The following is a 21,455-nucleotide window of genomic DNA, read 5'->3' as shown; positions in this document are numbered from 1 at the left end:
ATACAAATTTTAAGATTTTTTTTCTAAATCAACAAAACTGCCATTGGTAATTTGATGGGGATTGCATTGAATATGTAGACTGCCTTAGGTAGTATGGTCATTTGGACAATATTGATTCTTCCAATCCAAGAATATGGTATATCTTTCCACCTGTTTCTGTCATCTTTGATTTCTTTCATTAGTATCTTATAGTTTTCAGAATAAAGGTCTTTTGCCTCCTTAGGTAATTTTAGTCCTAGGTATTTTATTCTTTTTGATTCAATGATGAATGGGATTGTTTCATTAATTTCTCTTTCTGGTCTTTCATTGTTAGTGTATAGAAATGCAACAGATTTCTGTGTATTAATTTTGTATCCTGCAACTTTACCAAGTTCATTGATGAGCTTTCATTTTCTGGTGGTATCTTTAGGATTTTCTATGTATTGTATCATGTCATCTGCAAACAGTGAGTTTTACTTCTTCTTTTCCAATATGGATTCCCTTTATTTCTTTTTCTTCTCTGATTGGCAGGGCTAGGACTTCCAAAACTATGTTGAATAAAAGTGGTAAGAGTGGACATCCTTGTCTTGTACTTGATCTTAGAGGAAATGCTTCCAGCTTTCCACCACTGAGTATGATGTTAGCTGTACATTTGTCATATATGGCCTTTATTATGTTGATGTAGGATACCCTTATGTCTTCTTTCTGGAGTTTTTATTATAAATGGGTGTTGAATTTTATCAAAAGCCTTTTGTGCCTCTATTGAGATGATCTTATGTTTTTTTATTTTTCAGTTTGTTGATGTGGTGTATCACACTGATTGATTTTTGGTTATTGAAAAATCCTTGCATCCCTGAGATAAATCCTTCTTGATCATGGTGTATCATCTTTTTAATGAATTGTTAGATTTGGTTTGCTAGTATTTTGTTGAGGATTTTTGCTATTGGCCTGTAAATTTCCTTTTTGTGGTTCCTTTATATGGTTTTGGTATCAGGTTGATTGTGGCCTCATAGAATGAGTTTGGGAGTGTTTCTTCCTCTGTAATTTTTTGGAACAGTTACAGAAGGATAGATGTTAACTCTTCTCTAAATGTTTGATAGAATTTGCCTGTGAAGCCACCTGGTCCTGGACTTTTGTTTGTTGGGAGATTTTAAATCAAAGTTTCAATTTCAGTACTTGTGATTCACCTGTTCACATTATCTATTTATTCCTAGTTCAGTCTTGGGAAATTGTAACTTTCTAAGAATTGGTCCATTTCTTCTAGGTTGTCCATTTTATTGGCATACAGTTGCTTGCAGTAGTCTCATGATCCTTTGTATTTCTGTGGTGTCAGTTGTAACTTCTATTTTGTTTGTTTGTTTTTAAATTTTTATTATGGGATACTTCAAACATACATCAAAATAAGAGCATATAAAAAAATTTACCGCATTGTATTTATCACCTGGTCATAATATCTTCCAACTATTTGGCCACTCTTGTTTTCATCTATATCCTTTTTCCTTCACATTATTTTGAAGCAAATCCAGTTACAGGATAGATTTGTTTTTGTAAATATTGTTAGATACTCCCTCAACCTCCTATTTTTATATATATAAATATGTTCTTATATATATATATATATATATATATATATATATATATATATATATATATATATCTCCAGAACTTTTATCTGAGTTAGAAGATGGATTCTAGCTTGTTGTCTGAAATTCAGTAGTTGCACAAAGTGCAACTTTTTTGGAATCAATTATTCTTTTATTTTTTATTTTTTCACATACACACACTGTATTTTATTTTTACAAGGGATAAATAAACTGACACCAAGCATTGTAAATGGATAAACACAACAAAAGCAACAATGATTGCAATTACCAAACATGAAACACACTCATACTATGTCATAATATTGACATTCAGTCCACTAATCCTCCACTGTAACAGCTCCTTTACTTTGCAGTGAAAATTGATTTGTATATTTTTTGCCTCTGAACCCTTGCAGGATTTTTTTATTCAAACAGAAAGTCACAAAAATTATAATCATCCTCATCAGTTCACTCAGTCCCATGTAATTAATTTTTTTTCAACTTGATCTTTTGTTAGCACTCATATGAATTCATCAGTTTTCCATTAGAGTTCTGAAAATGTTTATTCATTCAGTTCAACAGTATAGGCTGTTACCAGAAACCTGTACTTGTCAGAGTCTTTTCCATGAATTCCTTGAAGATGAAACCCTTTCATAGGAACATTTTTGCAAAAGCATCAGAGTACACCCAGAACTGTCTGTAAATGACAAAAGACTTAAAAATGACCACGGTTAAAGATCTGATGAATGTTCATAATAATGCAATTGACAAGGAAATTTAGTTATTTCTGAGATATACATTTTAAAGTAATAACTAGAATTATGACTTATAACATTATACCAGAATATATAATATTTTTAGAAATTTCATGTAATGTCTGGAACATTTATATTAACATATTTCCATACAAATAACCCAAAGAAAGTTTAGTATTAGTTTGTTTGTTTGTTTGCGTTTTTATACTGCAGGTTCTTCTTAGTCATCAATTTTATACACATCAGTATATACATGTCAATCCCAACCGCCCAATTCAGCACACCACCATCCTCACCGCACCGTGGTTTTCCCCCTTTGGTGTCCATACCTTTGTTCTCTACATCTGTGTCTCAACTTCTGCTCTGCAAACTGGTTCATCTGTACCATTTTTCTAGGTTCCACATACATGCGTTAATATACGATATTTGTTTTTCTCTTTCTGACTTACTTCACTCTGTATGACAGTCTCTAGATCCATCCACGTCTCAACAAATGACTCAATTTCGTTCCTTTTTATGGCTGAGTAATATTCCATTGTATGTATGTACCACAACTTCTTTATCCATTCGTCTGTTGATGGGCATTTAGGTTGCTTCCATGACCTGGCTATTGTAAATAGTGCTGCAATGAACATTGGGGTGTATGTGTCTTTTTGAATTATGGTTTTCTCTGGGTATATGCCCAGTAGTGGGATTGCTGGATCATATGGTAATTCTATTTTTAGTTTTTTAAGGAACCTCCATACTGTTATCCATAGTGGCTGTATCAATTTACATTCCCACCAACAGGGCAAGAGGGTTCCCTTTTCTCCACACCCTCTCCAGCATTTGTTGTTTGTAGATTTTCTTATGATGCCCATTCTAACTGGTGTGAGGTGATGCCTCATTGTAGTTTTGATTTGCATTTCTCTAATAATTAGTAATGTTGAGCAGCTTTTCATGTGTTTCTTGGCCATCTGTGTGTCTTCTTTGGAGAAATGTCTATTTAGGTCTTCTGCCCATTTTTGGATTGGTTTTATTTCTAATTTCATTGATTTTAGCCCTCTCCTTTTTTTTCGTGATGGCTTTGGCTAAAGGTTTATCAATTTTGTTTATCTTTTCAAAGAACCCACTTTTAATTTCATTGATCTTTTCTACTGTTTTCTTCATCTCTACTTCTTTTATATCTGATCAGATCTTTACGATTTCTTTCCTTCTACTAACTGTGGGTTTTGTTTTATCTTCTTTCTCTAGTTGCTTTAGGTGTAATGTTAGGTTATTTATTTTAAATTTATCTTGTTTCCTAAGGTAAGCTTGTATTGCTATAAACTTCCCTCTTAGAACTGCTTTTGCTGTGTCTCATAGGTTTCGTATCATCTTGTTTTTGTTATCACTTGTCTCTAGGTATTTTTAAATTTCCTCTTTGATTTCTTACATGATCCATTGGCTATTTAGTAGCATATTGTTTAGCCTCCACGTGTTTGTGTTTCATAAAGTTTAATTCCTGTAGTTGCTTTCTAAAATCATAGTGTTGTTGTCAGAAAAGATGCTTGATATGATTTCAGTTGTCTTAAATTTTAAAAGGCTTGCTTTGTGACCCAGCACGTGATCTATCCTGGAGAATGTTCCATGAGCACTCGATAAGAATGCATATTCTGCTGATTTTGGATGAATGTTCTATAAATAACAATTAAGTACATCTGGTCTAATGTGTCATTTAAGACCTCTGTTTCCTTATTGATTTTCTGTCTGGATGATCTGTCCTTTGATGTAAGTAGGGTGTTAAAGTCCCCCACTATTATTGTGTTATTGTCAATTTCTCCTTTTATGGCTGTTAACATTTGCCTTATATATTGAGGTGTTCCTATGCTGGGTGCAAATATATTTACACTTGTTATATCTTCTTCTTGGATTGATCCCTTGATCTTTATTTAGCATCCTTTTTTGTCACTGGTAACAGTCATCTTTATTTTAAAGTCTATTTTGTCTGATATGAACATTGCTACTGCAGCTTTCTTTTGATTTCCACATACATGGAATAGCTCTTTTCCATCCCCTCACTTTCAGTCTGTATGTGTCCTTAGATCTGTAGTGGGTCTCTTGTAGACAGCATATACATGGTGTTATTTTTATATCCATTCAACCAGTCTATGTCTTTTGGTTGGAGCATTTAATCCATTTACATTTAAGGTAATTATCAATATGTATGTTCCTATTGTCATTTATTTAATTGTTTTGAATTTGTTTTTGTGGGTCTTTTTTCTTTCCTTCCTCTTTTGTTCTCTTCTCTTGTGATTTGATGACTATCTTTTGTGTTGTGTTTGGGTTGCTTTTTTTCTGTTTGTATCTATTATAGTTTTTTGGTTTGCAGTTTCCATAAGGTTTTTATATAGCAGTATATATAAAAGATTGCTTTACAAAATTGTTATAAGTTGCTGGTCTCTTAATTTCCAGTGATTTCCAATATCCTGCATTTGTACTCTCCTCTTCTCACTATTGCTTGTTTTGATATCATATTTGTGCATGGTTGATTTCCTATGTTTACTTTATATTTGCCTTTACTGGTGGGCTTTCCTATTCATAATTTTCTTAATTCTAGTTGTGGCCTTTTCTTTTTAGCTTAGAGAATTTCCTTTAGGATTTGTTGTAAAGCTGGTTTGGTGGTGCTGAATTCTCTTAGCTTTTGTTCGTTGTAAAGCTTTTGATTTCTCCATCAAATCTGAACAAAAGCCTTTGCTGGGTCGAGTATTCTTGGTTGTAGGTTTTTCCCTTTCATCACTTTAAATATATCATGCCACTCCTCTCTGGCCTGCAGAGTTTCTTCTGAACAATCAGCTGATAACCCTTGTATATTATTTATTACTTTTCCCTTGTTGTTTTTAATATTTGCTCTTTGTCTTTAATTTTGTCAATTTGATTAAAATGTGTTTAGGTGTGTTCCTCTTTGGGTTTATCCTGTATGGGACTTGCTGCATTTCCTGGACTTGATTGACTATTTCCTTTCCCATGTTAGGGAAGTTTTTGACTATAATCTCTTCAAATATTTTCTCGGGTGCTTTCTCTCTCTCTACTCCTTCTGGGACCCCTATAGTGCGAGTGTTGTTGCGTTTAATGTTGTCCCAGAAGTCTCTTAGGCTGTCTCCATTTCTTTTCATTCTTTTATCTTTATTCTGTTCTGCAGCAGTGAATTCCACCATTCTAACTTCCAAGTCACTTATCTGTTCTTCTGCCTCATTTATTCTGCTAGTGATTCCTTCTAGTGTATATTTCATTTCAGTTATTGTATTGTTTATTAAAAATGTTTATTTATTTTTTTATCTTTGGCTGCATAGGGTCTTCACTGCTGCACGCAGGCTTTCTCTAGTTGTGGCAAGTGGGGGTTACTCTTCATTGCGGCACATGGGCTTCTCATTGCAGTGGCTTCTCTTGTTGTGGAGCATGGACTCTAGGCATGCGAGTTTCAGTAGTTGTGGCATGCAGGCTCTAGAGTGTAGGCTCAGTAGTTGTGGCACACATGCTTAGTTGCTCCATGGCATGTGGGATCTTCCTGGGCCAGGGCTTGAACCCATGTCCTCTGCATTTACAGGCAGATTCTTAACCACTGCACCACCAGGGAAGTCCCAGTTATTGTATTCTTCAACACTGTTTGTTCTTTATACCCTCTAGGTCTTTTTTAAACATTTCTTCATCTTCTCAGTCTGTGCCACCATTCTTTTTCCAAGATCTTGGATCATGTTTGCTTTCATTACTCTGAATTATTTTTCAGGTAATTGCCTATCTCCATTTCATTTAGTTGTTCTTCTGGGGTTTTATTTTGTTCCTTCATCTGGAACATATTTCTCTGCCATCTCATTTTGCCTGTTTTCATTGTCTCTGTTCCACAGGATGCAGGGCTCTAGTTTCTCTTGCTTCTGCTATCTGCCCATGGTGGGTGAGGCTGGTCTAGATGCTTGTGAAGGCTTCCTTCCTTCCTCCACTCACTTGTGCCTACCCACTGGTGGAGCTGGGTCTTGTCCCTCTGGTGGGCAGGGCTGTGTCAAGTGGTGTGTTTATAGGCAGCTGTGGGCTCAGTAAGACTTTCACAAGCCTGTCTGATGTTGGGTGGGGCTGTGTTTCTGTCCTGTTGGTTGTTTGGCCTGAGGCATCCCAGGACTGGAGCCTACAGTCTGTTGGGTGAGTCCAGGTCTTGGCATCAAAATGGCAGCCTCCAGAAGGGTTCATGCCAATTAGTACTCCCTGGCACCTCTGTCACTAGTGTTCTTGTTCCTACAGTGAGCCACAGCTGCCCCCCCACACCTCCCCAGGATACCCTTCAAGACCAGCAGGTAGGTCTGGCCCAGGTTCCTATGAATTCACTGCTTTTTTCCTGGGTAGTGTACACGAGAACTTGTGTGGGCCCTCCAAGAGTGGAGTCCCTGTTTCCACAAGTCTGGTGGAGCTCCTGAGATCAAGCCCTGCTGGCCTTCAAAACCAAATGCTCTGGGAGTTCCTCCTCCCAATGCCAGACCCCCAGGCTGGGGAGCCTGATGTGGGGCTCAGAATCTCACTACTGTGGGAGAACCTCTGTGATATAATTATTTTTCAATTTGTGGGTCACCCACCCAGTGGATATTGGATTTGATTATATCGCACATGTGCCCCTCCTACCATCTCATTGTGGCTTCTTCTTTGCTTTTGGATGTTGAATATCTTTTTTTGGTAGGTTCCAGTCTTCTTTGTCGATGGTTGTTCAGCATTTAGTTGTGATGCTGGTGTTTTCTTGAGAGGAGGTGAGCTCAAGTCATTCTACTCCACCATCTAGTCTCCAACTCAGGCTGTAGTATATTTCTAATAAGATCACATTTACAAGGCAATCTTGGAATATTTTGTTTATGAGTATTTTTAAGATTCTATGTAAATGAAGCATCAGCAACATATGCCACAATTAAATGTTCAACAGGATGGACTCATGTCCTAGTGATGAAAGATTAATTCAAAGTTAGATCTGTGCTTAATGAAGAGCTGGATATAAGCATATAATATACAATTAAAGATTTGGGGGTTTAGAAAATTATATCTATATCATAAAAATAATACACAGGATATATTCAGTCTAGAGAATATTTAGAATTTCAGTATCTCTACATTTGGGCATTTAAAATTCTTTTGTATTTATTTGAGACAGCTAGATGCTTCATTACTATAAATACAGTGGTATATATATTTTAGTTGTCTAATTAGAAAAACTTGAGTTTATTAAAGACCTGGTCATTTAATGATCATAATATTGTAATAAGTCAACTGATTTTCTTCAGTGATATAAATTTGCATTAGAAGTATGAAGTATGATTAGAAAACGTTTGTCACTACATTATGTTACTATTCTCTTAGGCAATCTCCATGTTTCATTTATCACAAGTGTGTGCAAATGACATTCAGATTTACTCCCCTGACCTAGATCTGAATTTCTAAGATAAATTTTAATGTCTCCTTGGCATTTTAAACTTAAGATTATCAAGACAAAATATAAATTCTCTACCTCTAAACTTTTTTCATTCCTTTCTTTCTTTGGTTAATGGTGTCATTATATTTCTAGCCATTTCTGCATTTAAAATTTCTTTTATTCCTACCTTCCCAAGTCAGACAGTATAACTTCCACTAAGGCACTCTTGAATAGCATGTGGTTGCCCAACCTCTCTTTCTCTATCTCACTTCACCACACACATACACACACCAACCAGCCTTCTCCCTCTTTCCACAATTCATCTATGTCAGCCAACGCCCAAAACATGCCTTATGTTTGTTCACTCTATGTCTGACTCTTTCATACATTTTTATTAAGTGAAGTGATTTAGAAAATTGGGCAACATACAATTTACTTTCTTAAAATAAACATTGATTACTACCCTTTTTGCTAGTCAGTAATCAGTTCCATGTTTAATCTGTATGTAACCATTTTAAAGTAAGAGAATGGCAAATACTCCAATTAATCAGAGTATAAGGTATGTTGAACAGAATAGGTTCCACCAGCATTAACATCAGTGGATTTACAAAATCTCTCAGCTTGTAATTTTAGGAACTTGATTTTGTCAACATTCTGTGTGTTAGTTTGGTTCCTCCCAGAATCAGGATTAGTTGAGATTAAACATGTAAGGAGTTCATTAGGAAAAATGATCTTGTGACAAAAAACTAAATAAATAAATAAATAAAATGAGGAAGCCAAGGAAGACTGGAGAGCCTTCACACTAGAATATCTGACCCAAAGGAAAGAGGTCATAGCCCAGAAGCAATGGTATTAAAGGGAAATTCATCCCAGCTGTCTAGGAATCCTTGAGGCACAGGCAGAGGAGAACTGTGACTCCCAAGAATGGGCCTATTTTAGCATTTCAACCACATTTGGTCATTGACTGGGAGTTGCTCTTGTGTACCATGGCCTTGGGAGCAATATGATTTCAGAACAGAGCGACTCATATTCTAAGTCAGTTACACCTGTATTTAGAGTTCTGCATTCACTTCACCACCACAACCCTGGAAGATGATCCAGTTCTTAAAACAGAGTATATCTAGCTGAGCTCATAAGAAACTTGATTATACACTAACAGTAGTGTTTTGCTTACAGTAAGAACTAACTTAACCTGTAGTGTCAAATATTCATGCTAATATCCACAATAATATATTTTCTAATTCTGACATAAAGATATTCTCTAAAGTAAATTTTACATGTATGAATTTATCTGCTATTTGTTAATTTTTATCTCAACCCTCAATGTTGCCAAAAATGAGAATCTATCTCTTTTTATAATTCATAAAGACCTTTAGGAGTCCATGGATTCTTCTTAGATAAGAAGCTGCAAAGATCTGCTTTCAAATTAGGAATATTACATGGGAAAATTATGGAATTAATTTTTCATTTTCATGGTGGCTGCTCAGTTCAGTCAGAAGTAGCAATTCATCACATTCCCTGTACCTAATAAAATAGTAGACATGCTTATTCTTCAGTTTGGTTGTTGCTTGAATGTGAAAATTAAGAGGTATAAATTGAGTAGTTGTTAAAAACTATCATTTTCTACTATAGCTCTTCTGTCAATCAACTGTCTTGAGCCCATTACCACTATAATCAGGTGCTGAACGGGATAAATGTGAAAGCAACATGTTAAAAATAAAAAGTAAGTGCTTTGGAGTGACTAGTACTTTTGCTTGTGAACAAGGCAGTTTTTGGACCATGAGGTAAAGCTGTGCTTTAGAAAAGCTTGTAGGCTGAACGCATCCCCTCCATCTTCTAGACCAGGCTGTGCAGGTGAGTGCACGGTTTCCATGTGCTGTTACTATAACTCACAAGTGCAGAGCTAACCTGGCTCAAGTGTCCACTACCAAACCTCAGACATCATTTATGTTAACCCAGATATTTCTACAAATATTTCTCGTCTCAACTCCTAGACAGCTCATGGTTTTCACATAAACACATCTTTACTGAAAAAGAATTTACTTGGATTGCCCACTAGGCAAAAATACCAATTACTCAGTTTTGTACTGTTCTACCAGGGTGTGTGTGTGCATTCATGTGTGTGTTAGTAAAAAGAGAAACAGGTAAGACTGACACTTGTTTTTTGAAGATAGCATTCATCTTCAGTGACTCAGATCCACTCTTTGGTCCTATTGAAATGACTGATACATTTCCACTGATGAAGGATAGAGATCGTCTCTTTGACTTTGACCAAATCTCTGGCTGTTACTGTGAAGTGTGTCTTCTGCTATGGCTGTCATTCTCCATCAGCCCAATGCTAGAACACATAGAAAATTATTTATTTCTAAACATTGACCCTCAAGTTTTTTAGTTGGATTGCATAGCTTCCCAGTTGTCTGAAACTGATATTTTTTTGCACTTTTTAATTATTTTAACACAGTATCTACTTTGGTCCTTGGGATTGCCCCTTTTCAGTTTATGCATCAGGAACTATCTGAGTATTATGCAGTCTTTAACAATCTACACGTACTTATGCCACTAAAGTTGTTTTTCAGTAATCCTCTTATTAGCAACCATGACCTTGGGACCTTCCAAGATCTTGTTCTATATTGTTACCTTTCCTTTTCTAGCTAACGTATAAAGTGATATCCCAGCAAATCTCATCTGATTTCCTGCTGAGTACTTCCTTGGTAAAAGAAGCAGCTTCAGTTTCTCTGTATAAAACTAGGAACTTAAATTATATTTACTTTTACCTCATTTTAGATTTTTGTATACCAGAAAAATAAGTGAAACATTTCCTTTCTTACTGTGTTTGTTCAGTTCTAAGAACTCCATGCTCCATTTTAGCTCATCAGGTCATGTTTTTTCTTCTAGGACTACAATGATGAAATTCGTCAGGAACAACTACGTGAATTATCTTACTTAAATGGCTCAGAGGACTCTGGTCGTGGCAGAGGTATTAAAGGCAGAGGGATCAGAATAGCTCCCACAACTCCTTCAAGGTACATTTGTTCTTACTTTAAATAAATTAACAGCCAATAAGGATGGCAATACTTTGCTGGCCTGTTCTGTGTCATGATCACAGCTAGGAATAAACAACAACAATATCAGCAACAATAACCACCACCACCACAAAAGCAATAACAACAGATGCTTACATAGCTTGTAAGAGCTTTATATAAGTTATTAACTCATCAAATCCTCCATAGTAGGGTTAAGCATTATTTACAGGTGAGCAACTGATAAAGATGTAAGCAATATGCCTGAGGACACACAGGTAGTATGACTCTAGAATTCAGAGTTTGAGCTCTTAACAGCTTCCTAAGAAAATAAGAGGAGCAAACCTAAGAGTTTCTACTTTTTGGTTTTGCCCCCAGGATTAGGACATGCAGATGATTCAATCATATGCATCTTTGAACCAGGATGACCTTGAATGAAGAGAAAATTGCAAATATTATCTATGCCTTAAATGGCCCATGAATTGATACAGTCTTGCCAGATAGGTAGACAGATAGATGAGGATAATGATAGATATAGGTAGGTCGGTAGATATATAGATATTTAGATAGATAAGTAGATTATATATATATTATATGTATGTGTATTATATATATACACACACATTTTTATATATATATATATATATATATACACACACACCACCAGTCCAGAAAGCCAGAAGCACATTTGTTACATGGCTGATGGTAAGAATATTTAAAGCTTAGTTATATTTGACTCTGCAATGTCATCAGAGAAGTTTTTATTTGATATTGTTCACTTTGCAAAGAAATTGGAATTTTTCTGCAACAGAATTTGTTTTGTAGGATTCTACATTTGCCAAGCTTTCAAGAGAAAGCATTGTTTTGCAAAGAGGTAAAGTGAAAAATACTCATAGCCTTCACACACAGACTGTGTAACTCTGTCATTCTCTTTATCCTGTTATAGTTGGCCTTCAAATCTCTAAACGGCTTAGATTTAGAATACTATTTCATATATTGCATAGAAACCATCTTAAGAGATTCTAAGATACTTTGCTGATTCAATTTATTTTTAAAATTACTCCCCAAATATTTTCACCACCTTTCAAAACACCACTGTTTTTAACATTTAAGTCACAGACACCTCAAAAAATTTTACACTATCAGAAAAGAAGTTAAGAATGATCAATTTCCAAATAAAATATCAAGGAAATAATTGACTAAAGGTAAAATGTGGCAATTATAGAAATTACTTTGATTAAAGGAAAAACTTCTGAAAATGTTTCAGTGATTATTTTCACATTTTTTTGTTAAAAAAATTTTTTTTATATGAGCTTTCTAATGCTACCTAGGAACATTAGTTTATTGCTAAAAATTAATGTGACATAACATTTTTTATGGACTATTTTTAATGGAATCAGCCTTTTACAAAGCCTTTATATTAACTTCAGCATGATGGGTTGTGAAATGACACCATTGCAGGCAATCTTAAACTGATTAAATCATAGGGTTTTAATAATGAAATTGTCACTTTTGTAGTTCAAAAAATGATAATTTTGGCAGTTATATATGGTGTAACCTAAGTATGTATTGAATGACTATAGAGGCAACAAGTTTTTTTCTATTCTATATTCCTTGGAATAGGGACCATTTAAAAGAATAATGCATTAACCTGCTTTTAAGATTACAAAATCATCATATTAAAAGATTTTGTTTTGTTATTGGTGTTCCTTAAGGTAATAATACATTTGTCATATTTGAGTGGACCATATAAGATTTCAATTTCAGTGAAGTTTTAATGTAAAATATTAATCTCTTTAATTATTTAATAAAGAAGAGTGCATTATAATCTAGACTTTTAAATATCTTAGAAGAAAAATTTGATTGAAAGCTTTTGCTTTTTAACATTCCATATATCATACAATCTGATACTGCATATGTTAAAAAAGAAAATTAATATTGAAAATTAAACCTCACTTTCAATGTTATCTTGATGTAATTAATGTATTAACATTAATAAAAGTAAATGTAGCAGAACTCTGTTGTCTTCTGTTTCAAACCACATGATGAAATATATCTGCAATTAAATAAGAATAAGAAAATAGCTTCACAAAACAGAAGATCATATTGATCAGAAAGTTCTTGAACACATGGGTTAATGGATGCTGATTTGTACATATTTATGAAATTGTGACTTTTTAAAGTTATTCAGTTACACTGAAATTCAAAAAGAACGGTACCTGGTATATTTTTAAAACTTTAATTTGTTGAAAATTTCTTTAATTAAAGGAATTTATGTTTCAACAAGCATATCTATGAAAACTATCTAATCTTCCAATAATAATGCATACCAGAAAACAAAGTATTACATCTATATATTATAATAATATATATTATGTAATTGAAGAATTAAGATCTTCACACACGTCACTGCTACATGTTGAATGAGAGTGAACAGTGGAAAATAAAACATTTGAGGCAGACTTTGAAGGTTTTGTTTACTACAATGAGAACTAATACATAGATAGAATCTAATGGAGCTTTTTAAAGAGGGGACTAATCATATTTGTCTCCAAGAAAGACTACTCAGTCACCACTGTGAGTGATAGAGAAGAATTAGAGCAAAGAGAGAAAGACAGACAGAGAGGTGTGTGGCAAGGAAGCCAGGGAGAATACAAGTTCATTATCCAACACAGAAATGAATACCACTTGGAGTGTTAGAGAGATAAAGGACTAGATTAGAGATTAGAATTTATACAAATTAGTGCCCAATTAGATGTTGGAGACAAGAGAGTGGTCCTAGACAGTATAACTCTCTCATGTCTGCCCTGGTTAGAGATTAATGACATCATCCACTAAAATTAGGTGAAGGACCAAATTTAATGAAGAATATAATTAATCCTAGTCTATGGATTGCCAGTGTGACCTTGGGAAGGTGACTTGTACTTTCTGTGACTTGGTTCTCAACCTTTAAAATAGCTTAGAAATGGCTACATGACAAGGTTGTCAAGATTTTTAAGTTAGATGACAGATGTAAGGCAGTGGTTCCCAAACTGGTCTGCACATTGGAATCACTGAAAGCTCGCTGCTGCTAGAGACTGTGACTTAATTGGCCTGGGGTACGGTCTGGAGTCTGGAGGTTTTCAAAGGTCTTTAAGTGACTCTAATATGCAGACCAGTTAAGGAGACATGATCCAGGGTATGGTGTGTGGTAGGAAGGAAAGAGATAACAGCCATCAGGGTTAGAGACTGCAGGGGTGCACCATGAGGCACAGAAGGAGGGTGGGGGGAAGAAAATGGGGATAGCCACATTCCAAGGTGGGCCCAGGAGTAGATGTCAATGAATGAGCCTGAAGAATATAAAGGAGGGAGGAAGAAATATGGAGAAAAGCAGAGTCATAAAAGTTCAAAGAAGGCGTTTTCCAGATAGTAACCCATAGTGATAAATATAACAGTTACAGTGGAATGGGGACTGATTTCCAGTGGATTTAGAAACCAGTAGGCTTCTGGTGATACCAGTCAAGAATATTTTCAATAAAGAGGAGAAAGCAATAACTAGATTGCATTTGATTCAGGAATGAGCAGGAGGTGAAGAATTAAGGATAGAAAACTTTCAAGAAGTCAGAAAAATAAAGGAAAGAACATTGTAGAGTGGATTCAGCCAGGGACACTACGTTCTAAATAGGTGATGTGAATCTTGAGTTGAATTGAGGACTTGAGTTGAAGAGAGATATAGGGTTAATATTCCAGGGAAGGGATGTAATGTGTAGGAGGTAATGAGTCAGATTCAAGAGACAGATTTTCCAGGGCTCTGTCTGGGAGACAGTTGATGAAGGAATGGGATAAGAAATTAGATTTGATTTGAGCATCATATAATTTTAAAGCAGGAAGAATGGCTACAGATTCAGAAATCTTATTTTACACTTTAGAAAAATAATCTACCTTAGGCTCAGGGAGTTATAACACTTACCTGTGATTATTCAGTGGTATAGATATAACTTGTGAATATAGCTTAAAGTAAGGTGACATATAACTTACCACCCACACAGGGACACTGTTGAAAGTATTAAAATGCTAAACTAGGACAACAGTTGTAATTCTGAACTATTCTGGGCAAACCTGGATGTATGCACACCCTGTATATAAGGTGCTTGGAGATCCAGTGAAGGTAAAATTACTCTTTATATCCATCTTATAGATCAGCTTTTATATTATCATGCTAATGTAGAATATTGTGGTCTCAGTTACATTGTGCTTGAAGTGGGCACTGGGCCTTCTAGGGTCTCCCAGTGCAGGAGAGCATTCTCTGTACATTAGACTCACAGTAAGTTCTCTAATAATCTCTCTATTCATCAGCTCTATAATCTATTTAAAACTTTTAAAAGCTTTACCAGCATTCTTATTGTTCACTCGTCAAGCTCATTTTCTGCAAGAGCCAGCTGACTGCTCCTCATAGCAGAAAGCATAACCTACAACCCCATCTGTGGGTGCAGCCAAACAGTGTGATGGTTCACATCCCGTGATCATTATTTCCCCCAAAGCTTTAGCGTTCTTGCTGAAAGCAGTACTTTCTAGAGGCCAAACTTTCAGACATAATAAAAAATGAAATAACCATGCTTTTGCCCAAAAACTTTAGACAAACACTCAACCTTTCCAAAGGCCTCAGAATACCATAAGAGTTTACTGCAACCATTTGATCTTACACTTTTAATACAAGTTAATTTTGTGTCAAGCACTGCAGTACCAAGTACTCAGTGTTATTTTTTTTGCAGAGCCCTCATGTATTTCACTAGCACCATAGTTACCATAGGAAATAAATTTTATCAGGGACTGTACCAGTTCAGGGGGTTACATGCATAATGATAAATCAGTGACAATGACCTCAAACTTAAGCTACTATAATAAGCAGAATGATATCATGATGGTTAGAGTTCCACATTTTATCGAAGTGCAGACAGATTTTTTTTTTTGTAAGTGACAAAATTGCCCATCACTGTCAATAACCTCCAGCATGGAGGAGACATTGACAATTAGCAGCTATGGATGGTACAGTGAGTCATGTACTAGACACTGCTCTCATTTGAGATTTTTTTGGTAAATTTGGAATAAAAATCAGAGTGGGTTGATTTTTGTTTGCTTTGCTTTGAATTTTTAGTGTTATAAAAGAAAATATCAAATTATTTTACATGGTTTTTATGATAACTAAGTCATAACCAATATTTACAAAACTTATTCTGTGAAGGTCAAAACGCTTTATATCCTAAAGAATCTCCATTAAACACACACACTCACAACACTCAGACATGCAGAAATAAATGTGTTTTCTTCCCATTGTATAGAGGCTATACGATGAGAGCTTTGCCTGCTCTCATTACTTGTTTCTCATCTGTATGTGACCTGTTTCTCCTAGGGGCCGTGGGGGTGCCATTCCTCCTCCCCCACCACCTGGACGAGGCGTTCTCACCCCTAGAGGGACCACTGTGACCCGTGGTGCTCTTCCAGTGCCCCCTGTAGCAAGAGGCGTCCCTGCCCCGCGAGCACGGGCATCACCCACTGTGCCAGGATACAGGGCACCCCCTCCTCCAGCCCATGAGGGGTATGAAGAGTATGTAAGTACTCTTGAGAAATCAGTTAATTAGGAGGAGTTAAGTTTGATGGGGAATAAGTTAAACTTCAAAGACATTCATATACCACGAATATAGCAAATAATGTTTGTTGCAGAAAACAAATGTCATTTGCAACAGAATTTAGCAGTGCATTTTAAATGAGGGCATTTTTTTGTTTTTGGTTTTTTTTCCGGTACGCGGGACTCTCACTTGTTGTGGCCTCTCCTGTTGCGGAGCACAGGCTCCTGACGCGCAGGCTCAGCAGCCATGGTTCACGTGCCCAGCCACTCCGCGGCATGTGGGATCTTCCCGGACCGGGGCACAAACCCGTGTCCCCTGCATCGGCAGGTGGACTGTCAACCACTGCGCCACCAGGGAAGCCCTAAATGAGGGCATTTTGAGAAAATCTTTCATTGTACAGGTGCCATCATTGTTGTTAGTATCAGTTAAATAGCTTAGATTTTAAGAAACAAACTATCCTCAGGTTTTCTTATCTTTAGAACACTCAATCAATTTCAAAATGGAAATAATTATAAACATAATGTGAATAGTCATGTATTTAGAAGATTATCCTGGGACATGATAAAGATTAACATAACTCAGAAGTATTTGACAAATATAATGTGATTATATTATAAACTTTGTTAATAATTTAAGACCATGTGGTTGGTTTTTCATTTAAATATCCTACTCTCTCACTATATAAAAGATATGGAATTGGCAGGTAAGAATTCAGAACTCAAAAAATATAGACTGAACAGAAGAAGTGCAGTGTCTCTAAGCACCTCCTCCCTTTCCAGTCCTCTGTATCACGTTATACTCCCTTTGACCTCTTTCATCCAGGTTGTTAGCTTTCCACTGGTCATATATTCTAGTCCCTGTATCTATTTCTCCTACTAGATTGTGAAACTTGTAAAAAGGGGCAGTTTTCTATTCACTTGTATAACCATACTAAGTCCACTCTAAATGTTCAATTGAATTGATGCAAGCCAGATCATAGTCCTATGAAACAGATATATTTTGCCTTTAACCTCTCCAGGGTGCCCGTCCCCTAATCTAGGTGTTTGTTTCATTCAACCATCCATAGACATGCCGTTCTCTCAAATGTCCTCTGTGAATGATTACTAATATAAACTCTTCAAGGACGGTTACCGTCACATTCTGTGCATTCAAAACATATAACTGTTTTATGGACTGGTTAATAACCAAGAAAAATGTAATCTTAAAACAAAGTGAAAATGGTTGATAGGTGTCACTAAGAACACATTAATGCTTAAAGCATGTTAGTTTTTAGGAACGCTACTGATTAAATATGAAACACTGACTAATATCTGTAAGAGTGAAGAAAAAAATATTAAGTTTAATCTTGCTCGCGCGGAAGCGGCGCGACTGGGTGGGGAGTCCGGCAGCTGGAGTCACGGACCGTCGTCGTGGCTGCGGGTGGCGGTGGTGCGCTCGAGCAACCAGAACCGGAGCATGGAGGCGGCACAACATCCTCAGGTAGTTGGGGCCTCCACACTGGCCCAGCGCACCCCGCGGACGCCGGCCGACCGGCCGTCCCTCCGGCCTTCCCGGCCCGTGCTGGGCGGCTCCGGCTCCCGGCCCGTGGGTGGCGGCGGCCGCGGTTCCCGGCCCCAGTTCTCCCCGACCCGTGCTCGGCGGCCCAGGTTCCCAGGCAGCCGGTGAGCCGCGGCCCCCGAAGGACGGCCGGGAGGCGTCGCCGCGTCTGGGTTCGTTGGCTCCAGGGCCGAACCCAGCGAGGAATCGACAAAACTCGGTCCGCCGCGCGGTCCCCCACATGTGCTTAGCGTCGCGAAAAAAATCACATTCTGAGCCGAAATGCTTCCGGGTCGCCGAAACCTCAAAGCTGCTACTAAACCTGAAAGGCTGATGCTGTTCGCGTCTACTTCGTACGCACGTCTGTGTATCTGAAAATCATGGCCTCTGTAAAATGCTCAGCAGTGAGGCGGTAAGTTCCAAGACCAAAGTTAGGGTCCACGAGAGGTTAGGCCGGTTGTGCCCAGGGCGTGTCGCCTTTTTATCAAATATGGAAAACTTGCGCGACAGAATCTCAGGATAGAACAAGTCGTAAAAACACGGAAATGGCCTATTTTAACTTCATGCATTTGTGTATTTGCTCCTATCTACATTTTTCAAGTCTCATGCAAAAAAATCCTTTCTCCTCCCTTGGAAAATCTCCAGTCGATAAGTTCTGAACCACACGTGAGTTTGGTTTCACGCTTCTAGTTTATATTTCAGTGCTAACTCTCCTTTTGTGCCCCTGGTGTTGTATATGTTTAATAAAAGTTTATTCCCGTTTGATAAAAAAAAAAATTAAGTTTAAAAATCCATTTCTGTGAGATAAGGGGAAATGTGTTCATCTCAGGTATCTTGTACAACATCAGGTATCAGTATTTAAAATCTTAGTCTGAAAATTGCAACATCTGCAGCAGAAAACATATTCTACCCTCTGAACAAGACCACTGATCTGAAAACACAAACCCTGGTCCTGGTTCTACCATCTCTTCCGTGAGATGTACTGTGTAGGAAATAAGTGCTTGATGAATGAATGAATAATCCACAACAGGGAAGGTGGGATTGTTTTTTGTTTTTCTTTTTGTTTTTTATCTCTGAGGAACTAGGTCTACCATCTTTATGTGCTTTGCCACTATGGTGTATTTGTCTTCCAAACAGAAGCCTAAACAGTCAAATCTTTATTTCAAAAATTAAAAGAGAAATAGCGGTCAACATTGTTATTAATCAAAGAATTTACAGGGCTTATAGGGCACAGTGAAAGAGAACAAGATTAGAAAAGCATTGTAGTTTTTCATGTAGCTCCAAAAATATTGTAATCTTTCACATGCATTCCAATTTGTAATGAATAGATCAAGGACTGCAAGGCAAAAAACAGTAAGCTACAAAGGAATAAAGAGTTTATGGAAGTATGGGCATATTCCGATAAAGGGTATATTCTGAATGGGAAAATTTAAGAGGAGTGTGGTTCTTTTATAGTAAGTAAAAGAAAATGCAAAGCCATGTAAATCTGATTTTTAAAACTTAGATTTAAAGTATCCAGGCCCTTTAATTCATTCACTCAGTCCTTTACTGAGCCTCTATCTTATTTCAGGCACTGTTCTAATGGTCCTAGAGATGTAGCTGTGAACAAAACAGATCAAATATTTACTTTCATAATGCTTACATTTTAGTGGGAGAAGACAGGAACAAACATATATAAAGAAATGAATAAAGTAAAGTCAGGTAGAGATAAGGGCTCCAGAGGGAGGTGGCAGGAGGGCACCACCATCAAAAGAGCTGTTAGGGAAGGTCTCTCTGACCTAGAGGCTCCAGCAAGTGTCTAACTAAAGGTAGAGTCTAGGCCAAGGGGCTGCCTCTATACAAAGGCATCCCTGGTTAAGGAAACAGCAAGCAGAAAGGCACTGAGGAGGAACATGCTTGAAGTGTTTGGGGATCAGCAAGGAAGACATCAAGGCTGGAGAGAGTGTGTGAGGGGGACCAGATGAGGTCAAGGGATGGACAGGCCAATTCATGTTGCTATTGGAGAGTTTGGGGCAGGAAAGTGACATGAGCAGATTTATTTTTTAAAAGGTTTCTTCTGTATACATTGCAGAGAACAGAATATGTGGTGAGGTGGGCACAAGAATTGAAATAAGGAGACTGGCGGCATCCCCATCGACAAAACGAGGCTTAGAGGGGTAAGAAGAGGTCTATTCTGAGTGAACTGTGGAAATGATCTAGTAGGATTTGATGATGGGATAGATGGAGGAGGTGGGAAAAAAGAAAAGAGTAAAAGATAATTTTGTGAAGTGAAGGTTAAACTGAACCTTGGACTGAACAACCAGGTAAAACTGAGGTGTCATTTGTTGAAATGAGGAGTACGGAGTGACACAGACAGGGGGTTGGAAAGTTTGGCCTTCAGGAAAGTCTGTTGTGTTGCTGGGTGAACACCACCCGATTTTTGAAACAGAAAGCAGCATCCCACAATTTGAAATGTGTCACTAGCTGTGTAATTTATAACACTCTGCGGCTTGCATTTCCTCTTCTATATAATGGCGATAATCATTTCAGCCTCACAAGACTGCAATGAATGTTAGGAATAAGCATCCATAAGCACTTAAAACATAAGCATGCATAAGTACCCCGAACATTATAGACAGTCAATAAGAAATAACTATTACACAAAATTTCATCATGTATTATACTCTTAAATTTCTCCCTGGGATAAGCTATGAACCCATTGAAGTCACAGACATTTAGCTACTTTTTGTGAATTAATTGGGCATCATTATTTGCAAATAGGAGAAGCTATGTCATCTTCTTTTAGCAGTAAATAAGTAAACAAACAAACCTGGGGTGGGGGACTCTGTAAATGAAAATCAATAAACAATCTATAACAGGAAGAGAAAAGAGTTTTATTTGAGCCAAACTGAGGACTATAATCCAGAAGCCAGCTTCCCGGATTACTCTGAGGAACTGCTCCAGAGAAGCAGGGTTTTCAACACTGTTTTATGCATTGTCAGAGCAAAGAACATCAAACAAGTCAGGGATACTTTCCTTCAAGGTTTCAAAAAAACAGATCAGCATGTACACAGCAAGTCAATATGGCCCTGGCACCTGGGAAGGGAGTCTTATCATCAAAGGAGTACCAGCACTGGCGTCCCAGGAAGGAAGGCATTTAGTCTTTATTTTAACATGGACATTCTTTACTTCTGGTCAATGAACCCTTTTCTTTAATAATTAAAGCAGATATACAATGTATGTTTTATAGGCCACAAACAGGCTGTTCTAGTTAGAATATAATTCAAGTTAACTCATGTATAAGCCAGAATGACTTCCCCACATCTCAACATGTAAAAATTTCCTGTATTAGGCATCATGAAGTCCAGTAATAGGAATGCCATCAGGCCTTAAGAAATAGCTAAACCAAGGCACTAGAATCCCTCCCCACATTTCCTCTCTGGTTTTTTTGCATATGTTTTCATTCCACTTTAACATACAAACTGGATATTTGGCTACGCTGATCAACATGACTCAGCACATGGTGCTGCCAAGTTTACATATCCAAGTCCAGTTCTCCTCACCTACAGATACTGACTGGCTGGCCATCTCTCAGC

The 21,455-nt window shown here is 37.1% G+C and overlaps 1 protein-coding gene across 2 annotated transcripts in view; it reads left to right on the top strand.

The window, feature by feature from the left end:
- The window catches only part of KHDRBS2 (KH RNA binding domain containing, signal transduction associated 2), a 728,302-nt gene that overhangs the window by 397,539 nt on the left and 309,308 nt on the right, over positions 1–21,455 (top strand). For both annotated transcript variants that reach the window (XM_049715491.1, XM_033424357.2), the window contains exons 5-6: positions 10,614–10,741; positions 16,128–16,326. In XM_049715491.1, the coding sequence (XP_049571448.1) occupies positions 10,614–10,741; positions 16,128–16,326 (327 nt within the window). The remainder of the gene's footprint in view (positions 1–10,613; positions 10,742–16,127; positions 16,327–21,455) is intronic.

The sequence above is a fragment of the Orcinus orca genome, chromosome 10, assembly GCF_937001465.1.
Source record: "Orcinus orca chromosome 10, mOrcOrc1.1, whole genome shotgun sequence".
NCBI lineage: Eukaryota > Metazoa > Chordata > Mammalia > Artiodactyla > Delphinidae > Orcinus > Orcinus orca.
This window is presented reverse-complemented; position numbering and strand designations above follow the sequence as displayed.